Source organism: Parasteatoda tepidariorum, chromosome 9 (assembly GCF_982258835.1).
Source record: "Parasteatoda tepidariorum strain Cologne lab strain chromosome 9, Ptep-v5.0, whole genome shotgun sequence".
In the NCBI taxonomy this organism is placed as follows: domain Eukaryota; kingdom Metazoa; phylum Arthropoda; class Arachnida; order Araneae; family Theridiidae; genus Parasteatoda; species Parasteatoda tepidariorum.
Window position 1 is genome coordinate 12,007,364 of NC_141763.1, and position 19,648 is coordinate 12,027,011.

At 30.9% G+C, this 19,648-nt stretch overlaps 1 protein-coding gene across 8 annotated transcripts in view; it reads left to right on the plus strand.

Moving 5' to 3' along the window:
* Positions 1–6,640: 6,640 nt before the first annotated feature.
* LOC107451551 (uncharacterized) overlaps positions 6,641–19,648 on the plus strand; it is a 238,752-nt gene continuing 225,744 nt past the window's right edge. For all 8 annotated transcript variants that reach the window (XR_015429033.1, XM_087150875.1, XM_087150876.1 and 5 more), the window contains exon 1: positions 6,641–6,809. Coding sequence is in view for 7 of the 8 variants with exons in the window: in XM_087150875.1 (XP_087007001.1) it covers positions 6,727–6,809 (83 nt within the window). In the remaining variant the exon portion in view is untranslated. The remainder of the gene's footprint in view (positions 6,810–19,648) is intronic.

Sequence of the window (19,648 nt, forward strand, 5' to 3'; positions counted from 1 at the left end):
TTAAAGAGTGAATAATAGCTGAAAAAGGGACAAAAGTCGTATTAGGATTCACGCACACATTACACCCCGTAACTCCCTATAATATTAACCTATAAATTTCAAACTCCGCCCAAAATTAGAGTTTTATGTTTCGAACAATCGTACCGAAGTATTTTTTTATAAACCAATTAGTGGACCCACAATGGGCAAAAATATGTTTTGTTTACTAACCGGGAGTAAGTGTTTTAAGCTAAATATTCGCAGGAATGGCAAGTGAAGCATGGCGCAGTTGGTAAAGCTGAGTGGAAAATTAGCTTTGTTGTCCCGTTGGCCATGGGCTCGAAACCCTGTCAGGGTGGACATTAAAATTTTTTTTATTTCTTTATATTGTTTTTTTTTAATATATTTTTTGGTATTTTAACGTGAATCAAGTGTTCTGTATATAAAAAAAACTATTTTTCCAATGAGAAAAGGCGAATAATAGCTAATAAACGGAAAAAATTTCGGATAATTTTTATTTTTTTATTTATTTTAATTTATCTTATATTTTGAGCATCTTTTCAATATTTTAAAGCGAATAAAGTGTTCTATATGTGAAAAGAATTATTTTTCTTTGTTAAAGAGTGAATAATAGCTGAAAAAAGGACAAAAGTCGTATCAGGATTCACGCACACATCATACCCCGTAACTCCCTATAATATTAACCTATAAATTTCAAACTGCGCCCAAAATTAGAGTTTAATGTTTCGAACAATCGTACCGAAGTATTTTTTTATAAACCAATTAGTGGACCCACAATGGGCCAAAATAGGTTTTGTTTACTAACCGGGAGGAAGTGTTTTAAGCTAAATATTCGCAGAGTTGGCAAGTGAAGCATGGCGCAGTTGGTAAAGCTGAGTGGAAAATTAGCTTTGCTGTCCCGTTGGCCATGGGCTTGAAACCCTGCCAGGGTGGACATTAAAATTTTTTTTATTTTTAATATTGTTTTTTTTTAATATATTTTTTGATATTTTAACGTGAATCAAGTGTTCTGTATATAAAAAAAAACTATTTTTCCAATGAGAAAAGTCGAATAATAGCTAATAAAAGGAAAAAATTTCGGATAATTTTTATTTTTTTATTTAGTTTAATTTATATTATATTTTGAGCTTCTTTTAAATATTTTAAAGCGAATAAAGTGTTCTATATGTGAAAAGAATTATTTTTCTTTGTTAAAGAGTGAATAATAGCTGAAAAAGGGACAAAAGTCGTATTAGGATTCACGCACACATTACACCCCGTAACTCCCTATAATATTAACCTATAAATTTCAAACTCCGCCCAAAATTAGAGTTTTATGTTTCGAACAATCGTACCGAAGTATTTTTTTATAAACCAATTAGTGGACCCACAATGGGCAAAAATATGTTTTGTTTACTAACCGGGAGTAAGTGTTTTAAGCTAAATATTCGCAGGAATGGCAAGTGAAGCATGGCGCAGTTGGTAAAGCTGAGTGGAAAATTAGCTTTGTTGTCCCGTTGGTCATGGGCTCGAAACCCTGTCAGGGTGGACATTAAATTTTTTTTTATTTCTTTATATTGTTTTTTTTTAATATATTTTTTGATATTTTAACGTGAATCAAGTGTTCTGTATATAAAAAAAACTATTTTTCCAATGAGAAAAGGCGAATAATAGCTAATAAACGGAAAAAATTTCGGATAATTTTTATTTTTTTATTTAGTTTAATTTATATTATATTTTGAGCTTCTTTTAAATATTTTAAAGCGAATAAAGTGTTCTATATGTGAAAAGAATTATTTTTCTTTGTTAAAGAGTGAATAATAGCTGAAAAAGGGACAAAAGTCGTATTAGGATTCACGCACACATTACACCCCGTAACTCCCTATAATATTAACCTATAAATTTCAAACTCCGCCCAAAATTAGAGTTTTATGTTTCGAACAATCGTACCGAAGTATTTTTTTATAAACCAATTAGTGGACCCACAATGGGCAAAAATATGTTTTGTTTACTAACCGGGAGTAAGTGTTTTAAGCTAAATATTCGCAGGAATGGCAAGTGAAGCATGGCGCAGTAGGTAAAGCTGAGTGGAAAATTAGCTTTGTTGTCCCGTTGGCCATGGGCTCGAAACCCTGTCAGGGTGGACATTAAAATTTTTTTTATTTCTTTATATTGTTTTTTTTTAATATATTTTTTGATATTTTAACGTGAATCAAGTGTTCTGTATATAAAAAAAACTATTTTTCCAATGAGAAAAGGCGAATAATAGCTAATAAACGGAAAAAATTTCGGATAATTTTTATTTTTTTATTTATTTTAATTTATCTTATATTTTGAGCATCTTTTCAATATTTTAAAGCGAATAAAGTGTTCTATATGTGAAAAGAATTATTTTTCTTTGTTAAAGAGTGAATAATAGCTGAAAAAAGGACAAAAGTCGTATCAGGATTCACGCACACATCATACCCCGTAACTCCCTATAATATTAACCTATAAATTTCAAACTGCGCCCAAAATTAGAGTTTAATGTTTCGAACAATCGTACCGAAGTATTTTTTTATAAACCAATTAGTGGACCCACAATGGGCCAAAATAGGTTTTGTTTACTAACCGGGAGGAAGTGTTTTAAACTAAATATTCGCAGGGTTGGCAAGTGAAGCATGGCGCAGTTGGTAAAGCTGATTGGAAAATTAGCTTTGTTGTCCCGTTGGCCATGGGCTCGAAACCCTGTCAGGGTGGACATTAAAAATTTTTTTATTTTTTAATATTGTTTTTTTTAAATATATTTTTTGATATTTTAACGTGAATCAAGTGTTCTGTATATAAAAAAAACTATTTTTCCAATGAGAAAAGGCGAATAATAGCTAATAAACGGAAAAAATTTCGGATAATTTTTATTTTTTTATTTATTTTAATTTATATTATATTTTGAGCTTCTTTTCAATATTTTAAAGCGAATAAAGTGTTCTATATGTGAAAAGAATTATTTTTCTTTGTTAAAGAGTGAATAATAGCTGAAAAAGGGACAAAAGTCGTATTAGGATTCACGCACACATTACACCCCGTAACTCCCTATAATATTAACCTATAAATTTCAAACTCCGCCCAAAATTAGAGTTTTATGTTTCGAACAATCGTAAAGTATTTTTTTATAAACCAATTAGTGGACCCACAATGGGCAAAAATATGTTTTGTTTACTAACCGGGAGTAAGTGTTTTAAGCTAAATATTCGCAGGAATGGCAAGTGAAGCATGGCGCAGTTGGTAAAGCTGAGTGGAAAATTAGCTTTGTTGTCCCGTTGGCCATGGGCTCGAAACCCTGTCAGGGTGGACATTAAATTTTTTTTTATTTCTTTATATTGTTTTTTTTTAATATATTTTTTGATATTTTAACGTGAATCAAGTGTTCTGTATATAAAAAAAACTATTTTTCCAATGAGAAAAGGCGAATAATAGCTAATAAACGGAAAAAATTTTGGATAATTTTTATTTTTTTATTTATTTTAATTTATCTTATATTTTGAGCATCTTTTCAATATTTTAAAGCGAATAACGTGTTCTATATGTGAAAAGAATTATTTTTCTTTGTTAAAGAGTGAATAATAGCTGAAAAAAGGACAAAAGTCGTATCAGGATTCACGCACACATCATACCCCGTAACTCCCTATAATATTAACCTATAAATTTCAAACTCCGCCCAAAATTAGAGTTTAATGTTTCGAACAATCGTACCGAAGTATTTTTTTATAAACCAATTAGTGGACCCACAATGGGCCAAAATAGGTTTTGTTTACTAACCGGGAGGAAGTGTTTTAAACTAAATATTCGCAGGGTTGGCAAGTGAAGCATGGCGCAGTTGGTAAAGCTGATTGGAAAATTAGCTTTGTTGTCCCGTTGGCCATGGGCTCGCAACCCTGTCAGGGTGGACATTAAAAAATTTTTTATTTTTTAATATTGTTTTTTTTTAAATATATTTTTTGATATTTTAACGTGAATCAAGTGTTCTGTATATAAAAAAAACTATTTTTCCAATGAGAAAAGGCGAATAATAGCTAATAAACGGAAAAAATTTCGGATAATTTTTATTTTTTTATTTATTTTAATTTATATTATATTTTGAGCTTCTTTTCAATATTTTAAAGCGAATAAAGTGTTCTATATGTGAAAAGAATTATTTTTCTTTGTTAAAGTGTGAATAATAGCTGAAAAAAGGACAAAAGTCGTATCAGGATTCACGCACACATCACACCCCGTAACTCCCTATAATATTAACCTATAAATTTCAAACTCCGCCCAAAATTAGAGTTTAATGTTTCGAACAATCGTACCGAAGTATTTTTTTATAAACCAATTAGTGGACCCACAATGGGCCAAAATAGGTTTTGTTTACTAACCGGGAGGAAGTGTTTTAAACTAAATATTCGCAGGGTTGGCAAGTGAAGCATGGCGCAGTTGGTAAAGCTGATTGGAAAATTAGCTTTGTTGTCCCGTTGGCCATGGGCTCGCAACCCTGTCAGGGTGGACATTAAAAAATTTTTTATTTTTTAATATTGTTTTTTTTTAAATATATTTTTTGATATTTTAACGTGAATCAAGTGTTCTGTATATAAAAAAAACTATTTTTCCAATGAGAAAAGGCGAATAATAGCTAATAAACGGAAAAAATTTCGGATAATTTTTATTTTTTTATTTATTTTAATTTATATTATATTTTGAGCTTCTTTTCAATATTTTAAAGCGAATAAAGTGTTCTATATGTGAAAAGAATTATTTTTCTTTGTTAAAGTGTGAATAATAGCTGAAAAAAGGACAAAAGTCGTATCAGCATTCACGCACACATCACACCCCGTAACTCCCTATAATATTAACCTATAAATTTCAAACTCCGCCCAAAATTACAGTTTAATGTATCGAACAATTGTACCGAAGGATTTTGTTATAGATCAATTAGTGGACCCACAATGGGACAAAATAAGTTTTGTTTTCTAACATGGAGGAGGTGTTTTAAGCCAAATATTCGCAGGGTTGGTATATGAAGGGTGGCGCAGTTGGTAAAGCTGTGTGGCAAGTTGGATTTGTAGTCACGGTGGCCCTGGATACGAAACCCTGCGAGGGTCAACATTCAAACTTTTTTAATATTATTTTTTTAATATATTTTTCAGTACTTTAAAGTGAATAATGTGTTCTGTATATAAAAATAAGGTAGAGTGTGAACTAATTGTAGGAATTGAAGAAAAAGAGCGTGGTATCAGTCTATAAAAGTATCAATAACAATAAAAGTATCAATTGGGTGACGTGGTCCACACGTGCTAACACGTTACGTTCTTTGATGAATTTATTTGACACAGCGAATACAAAATAATTCAGTATTTAAATGTGCGCAATAAACTTTTCTTTTGTTCAAATAGAGCTATAAGTTAGAAATGATCACTGATGTTATTTTTAAAATATGTGAAAACTGAATCGATCATAGCAAAATTTAAAACAATGACTGAAGCTTATCTCATCAGTAGATTCCATTTCGTTTTTCGCTCATTCCTATTTAATGAATGAATTAATGTTTGAAACAAACCGTAATAACTTCGAGTGACATCCACTGCAAGTTCAAAGAAAATGTATTTGAACTTGAGTGGATGAAAAACAAAAGCATTTTATGAACGACTAAAAATTTGAACAAGGGGAGAGAACTAAATACAGTGAAACCTGCCAAGTTGACCACCCTTGTAAGTTGGACATTTGCATAAGTTGAACTCAATTATCAAGAACGGAATTTTTCCTATAAAATATAAAGAAGCAAAACTTTTGCAGCTTGACCACCTGTCTATCTTGTATGTTGACCACTGAAATAAGTCAATTTTGTCTAGGAGTATTATGAAATTCTGTTCTAAAACCCTCATAAGTTGACCAGAAAAAAAATTCAGAAAATTTTCTGTCATTTTGCAATGTATGTTAAAATTTCTCTTGTTTGGTTAAAAGTGTAAGAAGCTAATCTAATCCCTTTTGAGAGTTGACCATCTGGGGAAACTGTAGGAGGTCAGGTTTTGACCATTTCTTTCATCCAAAACATTGGGCTGATGTAAAGTCCAAACAACAGCGCCAAGCAACAATGAGGGTATACTTTTGTAAAAAATAGGCTTGTGAATGTAGTAATAACAGAACAAATTTTAAAGTGTTCAAATAATTTTGTTTTGTTAAAGTTTTCAAATGACATGTTTTCGTGTTCTGATATTTTAAGAAATTATTTTTATTAAACACTTCACATGCGTAACTAGCGAAATAATTTTTTAAAAAAAAGTTAGTCAAATATTAGAATTATATGTAACAAATTGATGTTCATTCGGATTTAAACACATTTCTTAAGATATTCATTTACCTATTTGCTAAATAAAATTTTTAAGTCAAGTAAAAAATTTTTTAAATATATAGCAACATGATATAGGAAACGAAAAAGTAAACAATGACCCACCGTCTCTGTAAGCTGCCCACTTGTCTAAGTTGACCACTAAAACAATGCACCAAAAGTGGTCAACTTACACAAGTTTTAAAAGAAACTTGGTAACCGAAACCTATGGCGGCTGATCTGCGCATGCGTCTGACTTCTTTTCTCCGAGAGAGGGAGAGAGAGAGAGTGACGCGGAGAAAGTAGAATGTATTTTTCATTCATTCATTTCACCTGAGTGAATCGGAGAACGTGTCGCTAGTTTTCGAGAGAGATAGAGTGTGTTTGGTTGGAAAGTATTGAAAGCCATGTGCCCGCGCAGCAATATTCTTTATTCCATTCTTTGTTGGGTTTTTATCATTTATTCCGTTGATGCACTCTCCCCAGACATGTAAGTACACATTTTATTTAAATATCCTCCTGATTTTTAGCTTTTGTCCCGCTATTGAAATTCTCCAGGAAAAGTGCTATTTTTCTTATTAAAAAGGTGCGTAGCGTTTTTAAAAAGTGCTTACTTTTGATTTACGTTTTTTAAAAACCCTTAAAGGTGTTGTTGTTTTTTATTCGGAGTTTGTAAAAAGTACAAAATTTTCTTTATTTTGAAAGGAGATTTTTATTTGGAGTTTGTAAAAAGTGCTAAATTTTCTTTATTTTGAAAAGAGATTTTTATTTGGAGTTTGTAAAAAGTGCTAAATTTTCTTTATTTTAAAAAGAGATTTTTATTCGGAGTTTGTAAAAAGTGCTACATTTTCTTTATTTTAAAAAGAGATTTTTATTCGGCGTTTGTAAAGAGTGCTAAATTTTCTTTATTTTGAAAAGATATTTTTATTCGGAGTTTGTAAAAAGTTCTTAATTTTCTTTATTTTGAAAAGAGATTTTTTCTTTGCAGTGTCGATTGCCGCTCTAAATTACAAAAAAAAAATGCATGATTTTTCCCAATTTTCTCTGCAATATTTACCAGAAACTAGTTATTTTATCATGATTATGAAAAGTTTTTGAATTTTATTGATTTTTATGTTTATAAATTAAGAACTTTTAACGATAGTATAAAATAATTTTTATTACTGCACAGATCCTATTTATGATTTTTTTGGAAAGTGAAAAATATTTTTTGCGTGCTTAAAAAGTACTTAAAAGGTGCTTATTTTTTATTGAGAAATACCCTGATTAAATATTTTTAACCCTTCAGAGACATGGCACTTTTACCTGTTGGGTTCGCGTATGTGATGCATTCAATCATTTTATTGTTTACATCACACTTTTCTTCGCAGAATCACATATTTTAGATTATAATTAGTCATAATTAATAATTTTAATTATACCAGGTAGTAAGTAAATTTGAAAAACTTCCAAATGTATAGGAGGGTTAATATTGTAATTAATCTATATGCATGCTACTTTTATTCAATTAATGTTAAAATTTATTAAAACTGTACAGATATCTAGTGAAAGAATGAAACTAATTTACAAATTCGGAAAAAAGACAAAATAAGTTTTGTTACATTTATGGTAATAAATCAAAATAGAGAAGCGCTTAAAGCAGCAAAATCCAAATATGTTTTATTTTAATTCAGAAAGTCGGAAACATAATTCTAGCAGAAAATAAAAATTATAAAAAAGTTTAAGATTTGTAACTTAATCTTCATTTAATTTTCTTATTTGTGGGCGTTTCTTTATTATGACTTATTTTGTGTACTTAGCCATTATTAAGACTTACTTTGTGATTGTCATTTATATATCTTTGCGTTGACATTTCAATTTTTCTAATTGCTTTTTCTTATTTGTTTTTCCATTATGGGATATTGGGGCACTATCAGTGCCAGACTAGGCCATGCCCTGGGGCCCCCAATGATTAGGGGCCCCCTTAAAATGGATTTTTTAAAAATAAATTTAAAAAAATAATTTTTAAAAAAAATCAATTTCAAATATATATTTTATGATTATAATATGTTATGATTACAAGGGCGCCGGCAGGGGGGTGCAAGTAGGTGCACCTGCACCCCCTGACTTTTTTTTAAGCAATTAGAGATACAGAAAAACAATTATGTTATAAGATTTGTTTATTAAAAATACTTTTATTCAAAAACAAATAATTAAGTAATTATTGATACATAACAATTAAAAAATTGTTTAATCAAACAGGAATTGTAATCGTCTTGTTTGCTCATCAAATCTGTTTATAATTTTTTCAATGAATTCTGAGTCATCTTTGATTCTTTTCTTATGCGCAATCTTGGCAGAGATCTAAGCTATATTTTTAAATTTCATTTCTTAAAATATAAATAATATTATATTTTCTATTAATTATTTTGTTTAAGAAAGGTGTATAATACAAACTGACTTCTCACAACTGTAAAACTTCATCATCACAATAAATACCAATTTTAAGCGTGCACAAACACGTTAGTAATACTGTTTGTAGTAATTTGTGTTTCAATGCCAGTGCCATCAATACAGTTTCTCGTGGCAAAATTTGCAAGTACAAGAAATTCGTACTTTTTTTTAAATTATCTTGTTAACAATGAAGAAATGTATCTTGAAAAAATAACAGATGAAAGTATATGTAATAACAAAACGAAATGTAATAAAAAAGCATTTTTAAAAAAAATTGGGGGGGGGGTAGTTTGTTAGAGGGTTGCACCCCTTTTTATATTATTCTGACGGCGCCCTTGTATGATTATGTTTTAGTTCTAATTTAACAAAATAAAGTGAAATTCAATTTGTTATTATTAATTTTAATTTTAAATATGCTTTCTTGAATGAAAAGACATATAAATACTTTTATATTTGAATATAAAAAAAAATATATGAGAAAAAAAATTTAATCAGAGGGCCCTAAAAAATTTTAGTGGCCTAGGGGCCCGCGTACGTTTAATCACTATCAGATTTTGGTTCCACAACTGACAACAGAAAGGCTCCTGTGTGTTAGCGGGGCAGTGCGTCCCCTGATGAAGTACTGTCCTGCTAACACGCATATCTTTAAAATTTTTATAATTTTTTTTTTCTGCTAAATTTTTTTTTCTGACTTTATAAACTGTACAAATATATAATTTGTATGATTATTTTGAAATCGTATATAATCGCTCTTTTTCACGAACGCAAAATTGAAATTGAATTGAATTTTTCATATTCGGATTCGTAGTTGTCCTCATATACTTGATTTTCCTGTTAATAAATATTTTGACCTGATATTCTTGTTTTTTGTGTGGTTTCCCTTTTCGTGAAAATCTCCCTTTATACCGTTAGTAATTATGTTATTTTTTTGTTTGTCAATGTATATAAATATTTTTATTTATTGTATATTTTTAAAAATTGCATTTTAAGTAGTTTTCTTAAGGACAGAAAACGTTAATCTATGTCAGAAATTGATGAATATTTTTTAATTCATTGAAATGTGTAACATTGAACTAGAATTTTGTAAATCATTTTTAAAAGTTATTCAAAGCTTAGGTAAAAACTTTAAAATTCATCGATTGATGATCGATCGTTTCAATGAATAAAGCTTAACAAACATTTAATTTGTTTGAAATTTAGTATCGGCATATTTTCGATATTGGTCTATATTGATTTAAATAAATAGAATTCTTGTTATAAATAGTTACAATTTAATTTTCTCATTGCGATTTTATGGTAGACGGAATGTTTTTGCATGAAAAAAATCATTTTTCAGAAACATTTCATTAATTTTATTTTTGATTAAAATATTTTTTTTTCTCATTCACTTGATTTTTCATACATATTCACATAAATATTATGCTTTCGTCCTCTAACTTTTCTCGGATGAAAATTTTTTCAAGATCTGCATTAAATAAATGTCGATAAATATTACATTTTAAAAGATCGCAGTTCTTTTAAAAGACAGCTGTTTCAATAAGATAGCCGCGATGGTTCAGAGGATAGAGAGTTCGCCTTCCAATGAGGTGAACCGGGTTCGAATCTCGGCGAGATACGAGTTCCATATCCCGCTAGCCCCGCCCGCAGTGCTGACGTGAAATATCCTCAGTGGTAGACGGATCATGGGTTAGAGCCTCCTTGCCGTCAGGTTAACCGTGAGAAATTCTCGTGGTCTTCCTCTCCTTGTAACGTCAATGCGGGTTAGTCCCATCAAAAAGTGTTCCAAGAAGGCAAATTTCTCCCAATACTTGATCCAGGAGTTCCCTTGTCTGCTGGATTGGGTTCAAAATTACAAGGTTACGGATTAGCGGTCGTAAACTTAAAAAATAAAAAAAAAAAGGAAATATTGGATCGGCTGTTCAACGATTGTTATAATATAAAGTATATCTTGCATTGTCTATAAAGAGGGGATATTTATGTATCGTAAACTATCGAGCCAACTATAATCGCCCAGTTTCTCGCGGGCCACTGGCAGGATGTAGCCAAGACTTGGCGATTATTCTGTCACAAATCGCGATACGGAAATCTCCTCAACTAATTATTAGTGTCCGTGTTCGGCTAACCACCTAACCAGAACATCTACTCCTGCACTCCAGAGCCCAAGGTCAAGAAAACTGAGAGGGGCACAGTAGGCCTTGGCCCTCTGTGGGCTGTCGCGCCACTGAGTTAAGTTTAGGTTAATTATTAGCATAATAATATTTAGAATTTAATTGGGTTTTTTTTCTTCATTCAATTTCAAATTTTGCAGCGGTATTATTTGAATTTAAGAAAAAAGTTACTAAATTTAGTCGCCACATTCTAAAATTACTTTTACAACCGATGGTAAAGGAGTTTCACCTCGGAAGCTCTTACTTTTTAGGATATGAAACCAGTAAACGCTTCAAACAATTTTTTTTAAATGCAAAATAAAAAACAGATTATTCTAAATATTTTTTTGTTCCAAAGATCGAATTTTTATGCACTACGGTACTATCTCAATTCATATTTTATGACTCAAATCGTTAAGAGTAGCCACAAAAAAGTGTAACTAGGACATCTTCTTAGTGTTACCCTTTTTGCATACATCACCTTAAGCTCTTGAACTATTATGGAAAATCGAAAAATATTAGTACAGTAATTTTTTATAAAGAAAAAAAACATTAGTTTAAAGTAATTTTTAATAATTATCAGGGGTCTGTTTAGAAGAAATTTGGGTCCGTTAACGGACCCTTCACAAAATATCTTTTCATAAAAACGGACCCTTCTCAAAATATTTTAACTTAAAAACGGACCCTTCACAAAATGATTTTTCTTTTAATCGGACCCTTCACAAATTTGTTTATCTTCATTATTATTTTGTTAATCGAATAAACCCTTTCCAGGGCAGAAAACAAGTAAGATGGATGTAAACGAATTAAGTTTTGTCTTCGCAGACGATTCTTCCATTATTCGTCCGAAATTAATATTCTGCGTTCAGCAGTATAGGCTAAATACCAAATATTTGTATGTTGCATCTCTAATTTAGAAGCAGCAATTGTTGTTTATTTTTTAAAATTAAATTTTTTTAATTATAATTTTACAGTGTTGAGCATAATCTTGTATATCTTTACAATTTAAAAACTCCTTGAAAAAGTTTTTTTTTTTTTGCAATAACGGACCCTATTTGCACAAATTCATAAAAGCGGACCCTGGTTGAAAGAATGTGAGTAATTTTTTCACAATTTCACCAAAAACGGACCTTTCACAAAATGTCTGGACAGACCCCTGATTATTTGATTTAATATAATAATTATATATCGACGTATCGAGCCTAAAAGAAATTCTCAAATTTGTATTTATTAAATTCTCCGTAGCAGAATCTTAGCGACTCGGCGACATTATCGCAGAATGTTGGAGAGTTCATCCAAAAAGATATTTCTTTTAAAAAGTAAAAAAAAAAAAAAATTCTCTTTTTTACAGAAATTTACACTTAATATTTGAATCATGCATTTAGATAATCACTTTTTGACACTCTCAATTTACGCCGATAGTATTGTAAATCGATGTAAATGTATCGATTATATTTTCGGCAGTTATTGATATTGATTTTCACGAGAATTTTAAATATCCCGATGTATTTCAATCAATATGGAAAACTCGAATATTGCATTTGAGTATTTACTTTTTAAGGCAATGATTCTATCGCATTTTTGGCAGTTATTGCTATTGATTTCTTCATCATTTTAAATCCGATATTTTTTATGCGTTATAATTTATTACAATAACCTAATCTCGAAACGAAATACGAATTTGAGAAGTCCAATTCACGTGATTTCGTCGGCGACCTTTTTGTCGGCAATTACTACTGCATATTTCGCGATTTTTAATATCTTTTTTTTAATTTATGATGATTATTTACAAAATACGAAATAATTTGTGCGTCCCTCCCCCAGCAAAATACTAGAATATCAGTCTTAATATTAGAATAAAATATTTATTACCTGTTCAATTAAAAATATTTATATTTACATTTAACAAACATACCTGTTCAATTAAAAATATTTATATTTACATTTAAAAAATATTTATATTTAACAAGCATATATGTTACTCATTTAAAATAACAAAAGAGCAGTAAACACAGCTCGTTTGTTATTTTAAATGAGTAACATATATGTTTGTTATTATTAAAAATATCTCGCGCAGAAAGATATTAACGCTAGAGAGTTTTGTCGCAGATAGCTGGAAAAAATTCTGCCACGGGGATTAAATTGAAATAACTTCAAAGACGTTGCATTGTCAAACAATGAGTTGTTTTTTTCTCATTGAATTTTAAATAATCATTTTTTTTTCTTTTTGTGATCGTGAGGGACGGCATTCTGCTGTTATTATTAGTTCATATTTGCGTATTTGAATTCCCATTTCCGGTGGATGTCGAGATGCGGAAATTGTTCCAGAATGAAGTATCCCATAAATTATCTTTCATTATAATTTATAAACGACTCATAAAGGAATATCTAACCTTTAAACCTTTTTTTCTGCTTTAATTGACTTAGTATTTTTCTTCTTCTTCACATTATAGATTTTTAACATATTTTACCTACCACAAATTTATTTGGAACATTTATAAGGTCATTTTTTCCCTAGTTAAGTAGTGTTATTCGAATCAGTGATCTTAATAACTAGATTCGAAATGAGATCTGAATCACTAGATCCAAATGTCATGATTCTGATTTGAAAAGTGATTCAAATCACATGAATTGAACCACTGATCTGAACTACTTAACTTGAATATTGATCCTAATCGCATGATTCAAAACGGTGATCCGAATCGCATGATTCGAATCAGTGACCTGAGAGAAACAGAGACTTCATGAGAAACAGTTATTCAAATCTCGTGATTTGAATCACTTGAACTAAATTATTTTTAAGATTTAAGAATGATTTATAAAGAGGTTATTCATTTAGCTCATTACTTAAAATGAATTTGATTTTCCGGACTTAATTTTTATGAGGTGAAAAAAGAAGTGCTGTGATGAATAAACTTGAACTTCTGTGCTTATAAATAACCGAATTTATAAATTATGAGTGAACTGCAAATGATCAAATAAACGGGGACGCTCACAAGAGAAATCTTCTTTCAAAAGCTTCACCGTTATTCACATAGCCGCACAAATCATTCGTTGAAAAATGGTTTTTTTATAAAATGAATATGTAATATTTTTTTAATTCTATTATCATGCACAATATAATCACATTTTGTAAGAGGAAAACACACTGATTATTTCGCTTTTCGTAAATCATCTTCACTCCGCTCAGCAAAACAAATCAAGAATCCAAAACTAAAGCGGATGCGTTTTCAACAGCAATAAATAATAACGTCCTTTTTAAAAAAGATAAAGAAACCGTAGACTTTCAGAATCATTTCATAATGGGAAGGGAAAAAAATAGCACTCTTTGTTAGAAAAAAAAGTAGCGCAATTTTAAGATTTGCAACGTTCGAAAAATAATGAGTAGCCCAAAAAGTAGCGTGTTGTCCAAATTCGATTTTCAGTAGCTGGGACTTTTAAAAGTATCCCAATCCGCTACTTGTAGCCCAATCTGGCAACACTGTGTATCTATCCTGGCTACTCTGTGCAGCAGTCCTACAGCTAGTGTGATTGCATGGATGGCCATACATTGGACACGCGAGCACCCCTAGTAATCGTCCACAGCCCAGCGATACGTTTGTGACAACCTTCAGCCACATGTGTTGCCTCTCATGGTGGGGCTCACAGGAACCATTTTTCAAGACACTGCGGGCCGGGATAGCCTGGTTGGTAGGGCATTGGACCCATGTCCAAGAGTTCGTGGGTTCGATCCCCACCGGTCTAAGATTTCCCGTGTAATAAATGGTGACTGGTACACGTTAAATCTGTCGAGTCACAAAGTCCAAAGGGTCGACTTACCGGTGTCATTACCGTAACTGTGGAACTAGGGGACTTCATAAGGGACTTGTATGTCTCAATGCTCTACTGCAGTGTTTCCCAAAGTGTGGTACGCGTACCCCTAGGGGTACGGGAATAGTTCAGCTGGGGTGCGCTTTCTTATGTGAAATATCTTGCAATAAACGAAAATTTCAAAAAAGCTAGTCATGAAAATTTGACGATGACGTATTTTTCTATTTGCTATTTTTTGAAGAATTAACAGTTAAAAATGAGTGGTGTCAACAACTAGTTGTGATTTTTAACTTTTGTGCAATTTTTTTATGGTGAAAAATACATTCAATTTTTTATGAGTGGTACACGGCGTTACGAAACATTTAGAAAGGGTACACAAAAGTCATAAGTTTGGGAAACACTGCTCTACTGTATAGCGCCCTGTATTCGAGTCCCATGAGGGTACGGCTTTGTGTTTTTTTCTGCAGTAAGTGATCATTTTGCTTTTATTTTTTAATCACTTATTTATATCAACGTACATTTACGTATGCAAAATCCGAACTTCTATGCCTCGAAAACCTTGACGAAATAGAAAATGAATATTTTTAGAAAAATCACAACTTAAGTTTATTGTAAACTGAGTCTTTTTCTATTTAATGCATCATTATTTTAGTCTTGCTTTTAAAAATAAAATTATTAGTACTGTATTTAGATATATTTATTAGACAACTATCATTACGTACATATTTATTAGTACTTATTTTTATGTTTTATGACTATACTTTTTATAGTATTGCCTTAGAATATATTTTTATACTTTTTAGAACATATTATTTAGTTCTGAACTTGCTATCTCGAAAACTCAGCGTCCTTTCTACTTTGAGAGAGCATACTATATATATATATATAAAGTTGTATTAGAAGTAAGAACATTTTTAAAAAAATTGGTAAGAATGACGTGTTACGACGCGCATTTTCGAGCCGATGAAATAAATTACGATGATCTTTTAAATATATTTTTATAATAAACATACAAATGAAAAACGTGATCTACTCAAACAAATTCTTTTGTTTTCTTTGTTTGCTGTTCCCATGGAGATAAGATATGCACCCAAGTAATTATTGAAACAGGGGAGATAAAAAAGCAAATGAGAAAGAGAGATCTTTGATCAGTGATTTATAGAGTTGATTTTGGAATCCATCACTTATAGAGCTTATATTTTGCCATAGGCGTAAAGGAATTCTTTTTTAAAACAATTCCTTTCGAGAGATGCCTTATGGTTGAGGCCTAGGGCTCTGTAGCAGTGATAATAATCAAACTTTATAAAATATTTTGAACATTGAAAAAATCTTGTTATTTATTTTATCAAATAGATGCCTCCACATTCTTACCGTGACGTGCGTGCACAAACATTCAAGTGTTGCTCTCTAAATGACTCCCGTCTCTGATGTTGTATATTCTACCCCTAAAACTCGAGAGTAGGGGAGAGTGGGGTCAATTGTAACAGGGTACGATTGTAACAGAGCAAAAATTTCGAGTGTCGGGTTCTAGATTTGGTTCATAGGTGGCGCACAAGGTGTATTTAATAAATCTACATGTACACCCCTGCTGGCAACCATTTTTATGTACTTTTGAAAGAGTTGCATAACAAAAGATATTTTCACGTTACGTAAGAACTTTTTTTGGTATTAGAATATTATATTGTAACAAAGTAATTTTGTTTGAACAAATAAAAATTATTAACCGAATATGTAAGTGGACACCTTAATTAACATTTCAAAAAAAAAAGATTAGCTTTGTTAATTAACTAGCATTGTTTTTAACAAATAAAGCTGAAATGGCGTCTTGGGGGCGATTGTAACAATAAATAAAGGGACGATTGTAACAGCTGAAAATAAATAATCTTATGTTTACAAACCATTACTTAACTCTTTAAGAACCACCAATAGTTTCCTATATCATTTATATTATGTTGCATGTGCATTATTTTATTTGTCACCTTTCACAGCATAAATTAAGATTTTTAACCCCTTAAAGTTAAAAGTGTAACCCTTTAGGTCTCTGCTCATTATTATTTTTACTCCTAAAATATCACTACTATTTTGATCGATAAAAAAATACATCACAACTATGATAATATGTATAATTAAATATGTTTTAGTTGAATTTATGAGCTGTTACAATTGACCCCGTAAGTGGGGACAATTGTAACAAGTGCACGACTGTCGAAAATTGTTAACAACTAATATAATAACATTTAAAATAAGGTACTTATTTTTTTTTCTATTAGAGGATAGTCTACTTTACTCGTCTGTCAATTAATACTAATAATATATTGGATTTTTTTGTTAGTTAAAAATAGTTAAGTAAAAAATGTTACAATTGACCCCACTCTCCCCTAATGATTCTTAAGATGTAGTTTTCTTAAGATATAGAATAATAAATAAACGAAGTTCTTTTAATTAACTTAATTGTAATAAAATTTATAACCGGTTTATTTTTTTTGTACTAAGGTTTTCAAGGAGATTGATTCTGTATTGATTGTCTGATTGTAGTCACTTAAATTTTTTTATTTTAGACAGCAGCGAAAAATAATTGGATAAGATTATGCTAATTTAGGTTTACAGAAACGTTGTTCTAGCTAAAATCTAATTCCTACTTTAGTGATCAGGTGAGTAATGAGCAGAATATCTAGGTTAATTCGTGAAATGAAATATTTTAACGGATCTATACCTAGTTAATTTGCACATTGATCATTAGATATTCTGTATAATAACTAATTTCTACAGGTTATATACCCAGTGGCACAGAATCGCAGCGACACGGTGACATTGTCGCAGAACGTTACAGTGTTCTTGCAGAAAGATTTCCCTTTTGAAAAGTAAAAAAAAAATTTACTTTTTCTTTTCTACAGATATTTACCCGTATAATATTTGAATCATGCATTTAGATACGTAATCACTTTTTGACGCACTCAATATACGCCGATAGTATCGCAAATCGATGTCATGTCTCGATTGTATTTTCGGCTGATATCAATTTTCTCATGGTTTTTTTAATATCCCGCTGTATTTCAAAAAATATGGAAAACTCGATTCGTGCATTTGAGCATTTACTTTTTAAGGCAATGATTCTATCGAACTGTTGGCATTTATTGCTACTTAATTTCTCCATAGTTTTTAAATCCGTTATTTTTTTTATACATTATTTATTTATTACAACAACCTAATCCTGAAGTGAAACACTCATTTGAGGAGTCCGATTCGCGTGATTTCGTTCTCGATCTTTTTTTCGACAACGGATTTCATGATTTTTATTTTTTATTGTGATGGTTATTTACGAAATGTGAAGGAGGAAATAAATAGTGAGTTTTTCCCCCCAACAAATTGCGTGAATATCATCCGTAATATAAGAATAAAAAATTATTACATGTTCAATTAAAAAAAATTATAATAGATTTTTTGTTGTAAACACAGCGCTGTGGTTATTTTGAACTAATAACACACACACACATATATATATATATATATATATATATATATATATATATATATATATATATATATATATATATATATATATATATATATATATATATATATATATATATATATATATATATATATATACCGAAGAGCCATTACATTATGACCACCCTCCATCTATAACAATGGGCTCGCCCAGGTTCTCATGGTTTCTCGCCCAGAAACAATGTTTTCATGGGGCACATTAGGACCCATAATCCTCATAAAACAATCCCTGACGTCTGTAAGCTACTTGAACACAATTACAGACCAGGTTCACCCATTCATGGCAACAGCTTTTCCTGCGAGGGATGGTGTTTACCAACAGGATAATACACCATGTCATAAGGGTCGAATCGTCGAGGAACATTCCACTGACTTTTGTGTCAGAGCATTTGTGGTCCTACGGAAAACCAAATTTGTGCTGCCACGCTACCTCCTAGCAATGTGAGGGAATTTCAGGGACCAGTTGGTGAGCGCTTGGTACCAGATACCTCAGACTACCTATCAGCACCTTGTGGAATCAATGCTCACAGTTTTGAGGGCTAAAGGTGGTCCTACATGTTATTAGCAAGGTGGTCATAATGAAATGGCTCTTTGGTGTATATATATACAGCGAAGAAAAGCATGTCATAGACTCTATCATGCCATAAACGTTTTTCTGTAGATCGAAATCTCAATGGATTTTAACTTTTCTTTTAATACTATTTATACTTATTGGTCAAGTACGTAAAAAGTTGACATTCGACCTTCAATTTTCATCGCATTTCACTGCGCCGTGTTATTACACTGTAAAAAAAAAACTCGGTTAATCTTTAACCAGTATTGGGTGCAAAGTTTCTCATTATCCCAACGTTTATTTAAATAAAAGATTATTTTATTTCAGTTACACCACATGAATTGGGAAGTATGATCTAGAAATACTTCCATGGTGCAACTGACTGCACCAAACTGACTGGTAAAAGACACAAAACTTAGACGGTGAACGATATTTGTTTACGACGCCATGTTTTCTTTGCAACTCGATCTCGGTGTATCGAGACGACTCGTGCATTTTGTTTCAAATATCAACTTATTTAAGTAGGTGAATGTTTTATTTGCATTCATTAAAGCTCATTTCTTTTATGTTGCCGTTTTAAATTTGGTTGGCGGTATAAAATGGTTAGAGGTACGTCATAAAATAACCTACTTACGGTGTATATAGTTTTGTTAAGCGGTTAACAGCAACAACAACCTTGGCCTATATCTGAGTGCTTTCTTCTGCTTTTATTAAAGAAAAAGAAACAATGAAAATAAATGTTTTGTCTCCTCAAAACAACTTTTGGTGTTAACCTTCTACTGATATTGAAAATACCAAACTATGGCTCCGTTTTATATATGCAATTTCAGTGAATGAATACCAATTTTTGGTGCAACGTGCCTAAGAATTTTTAAC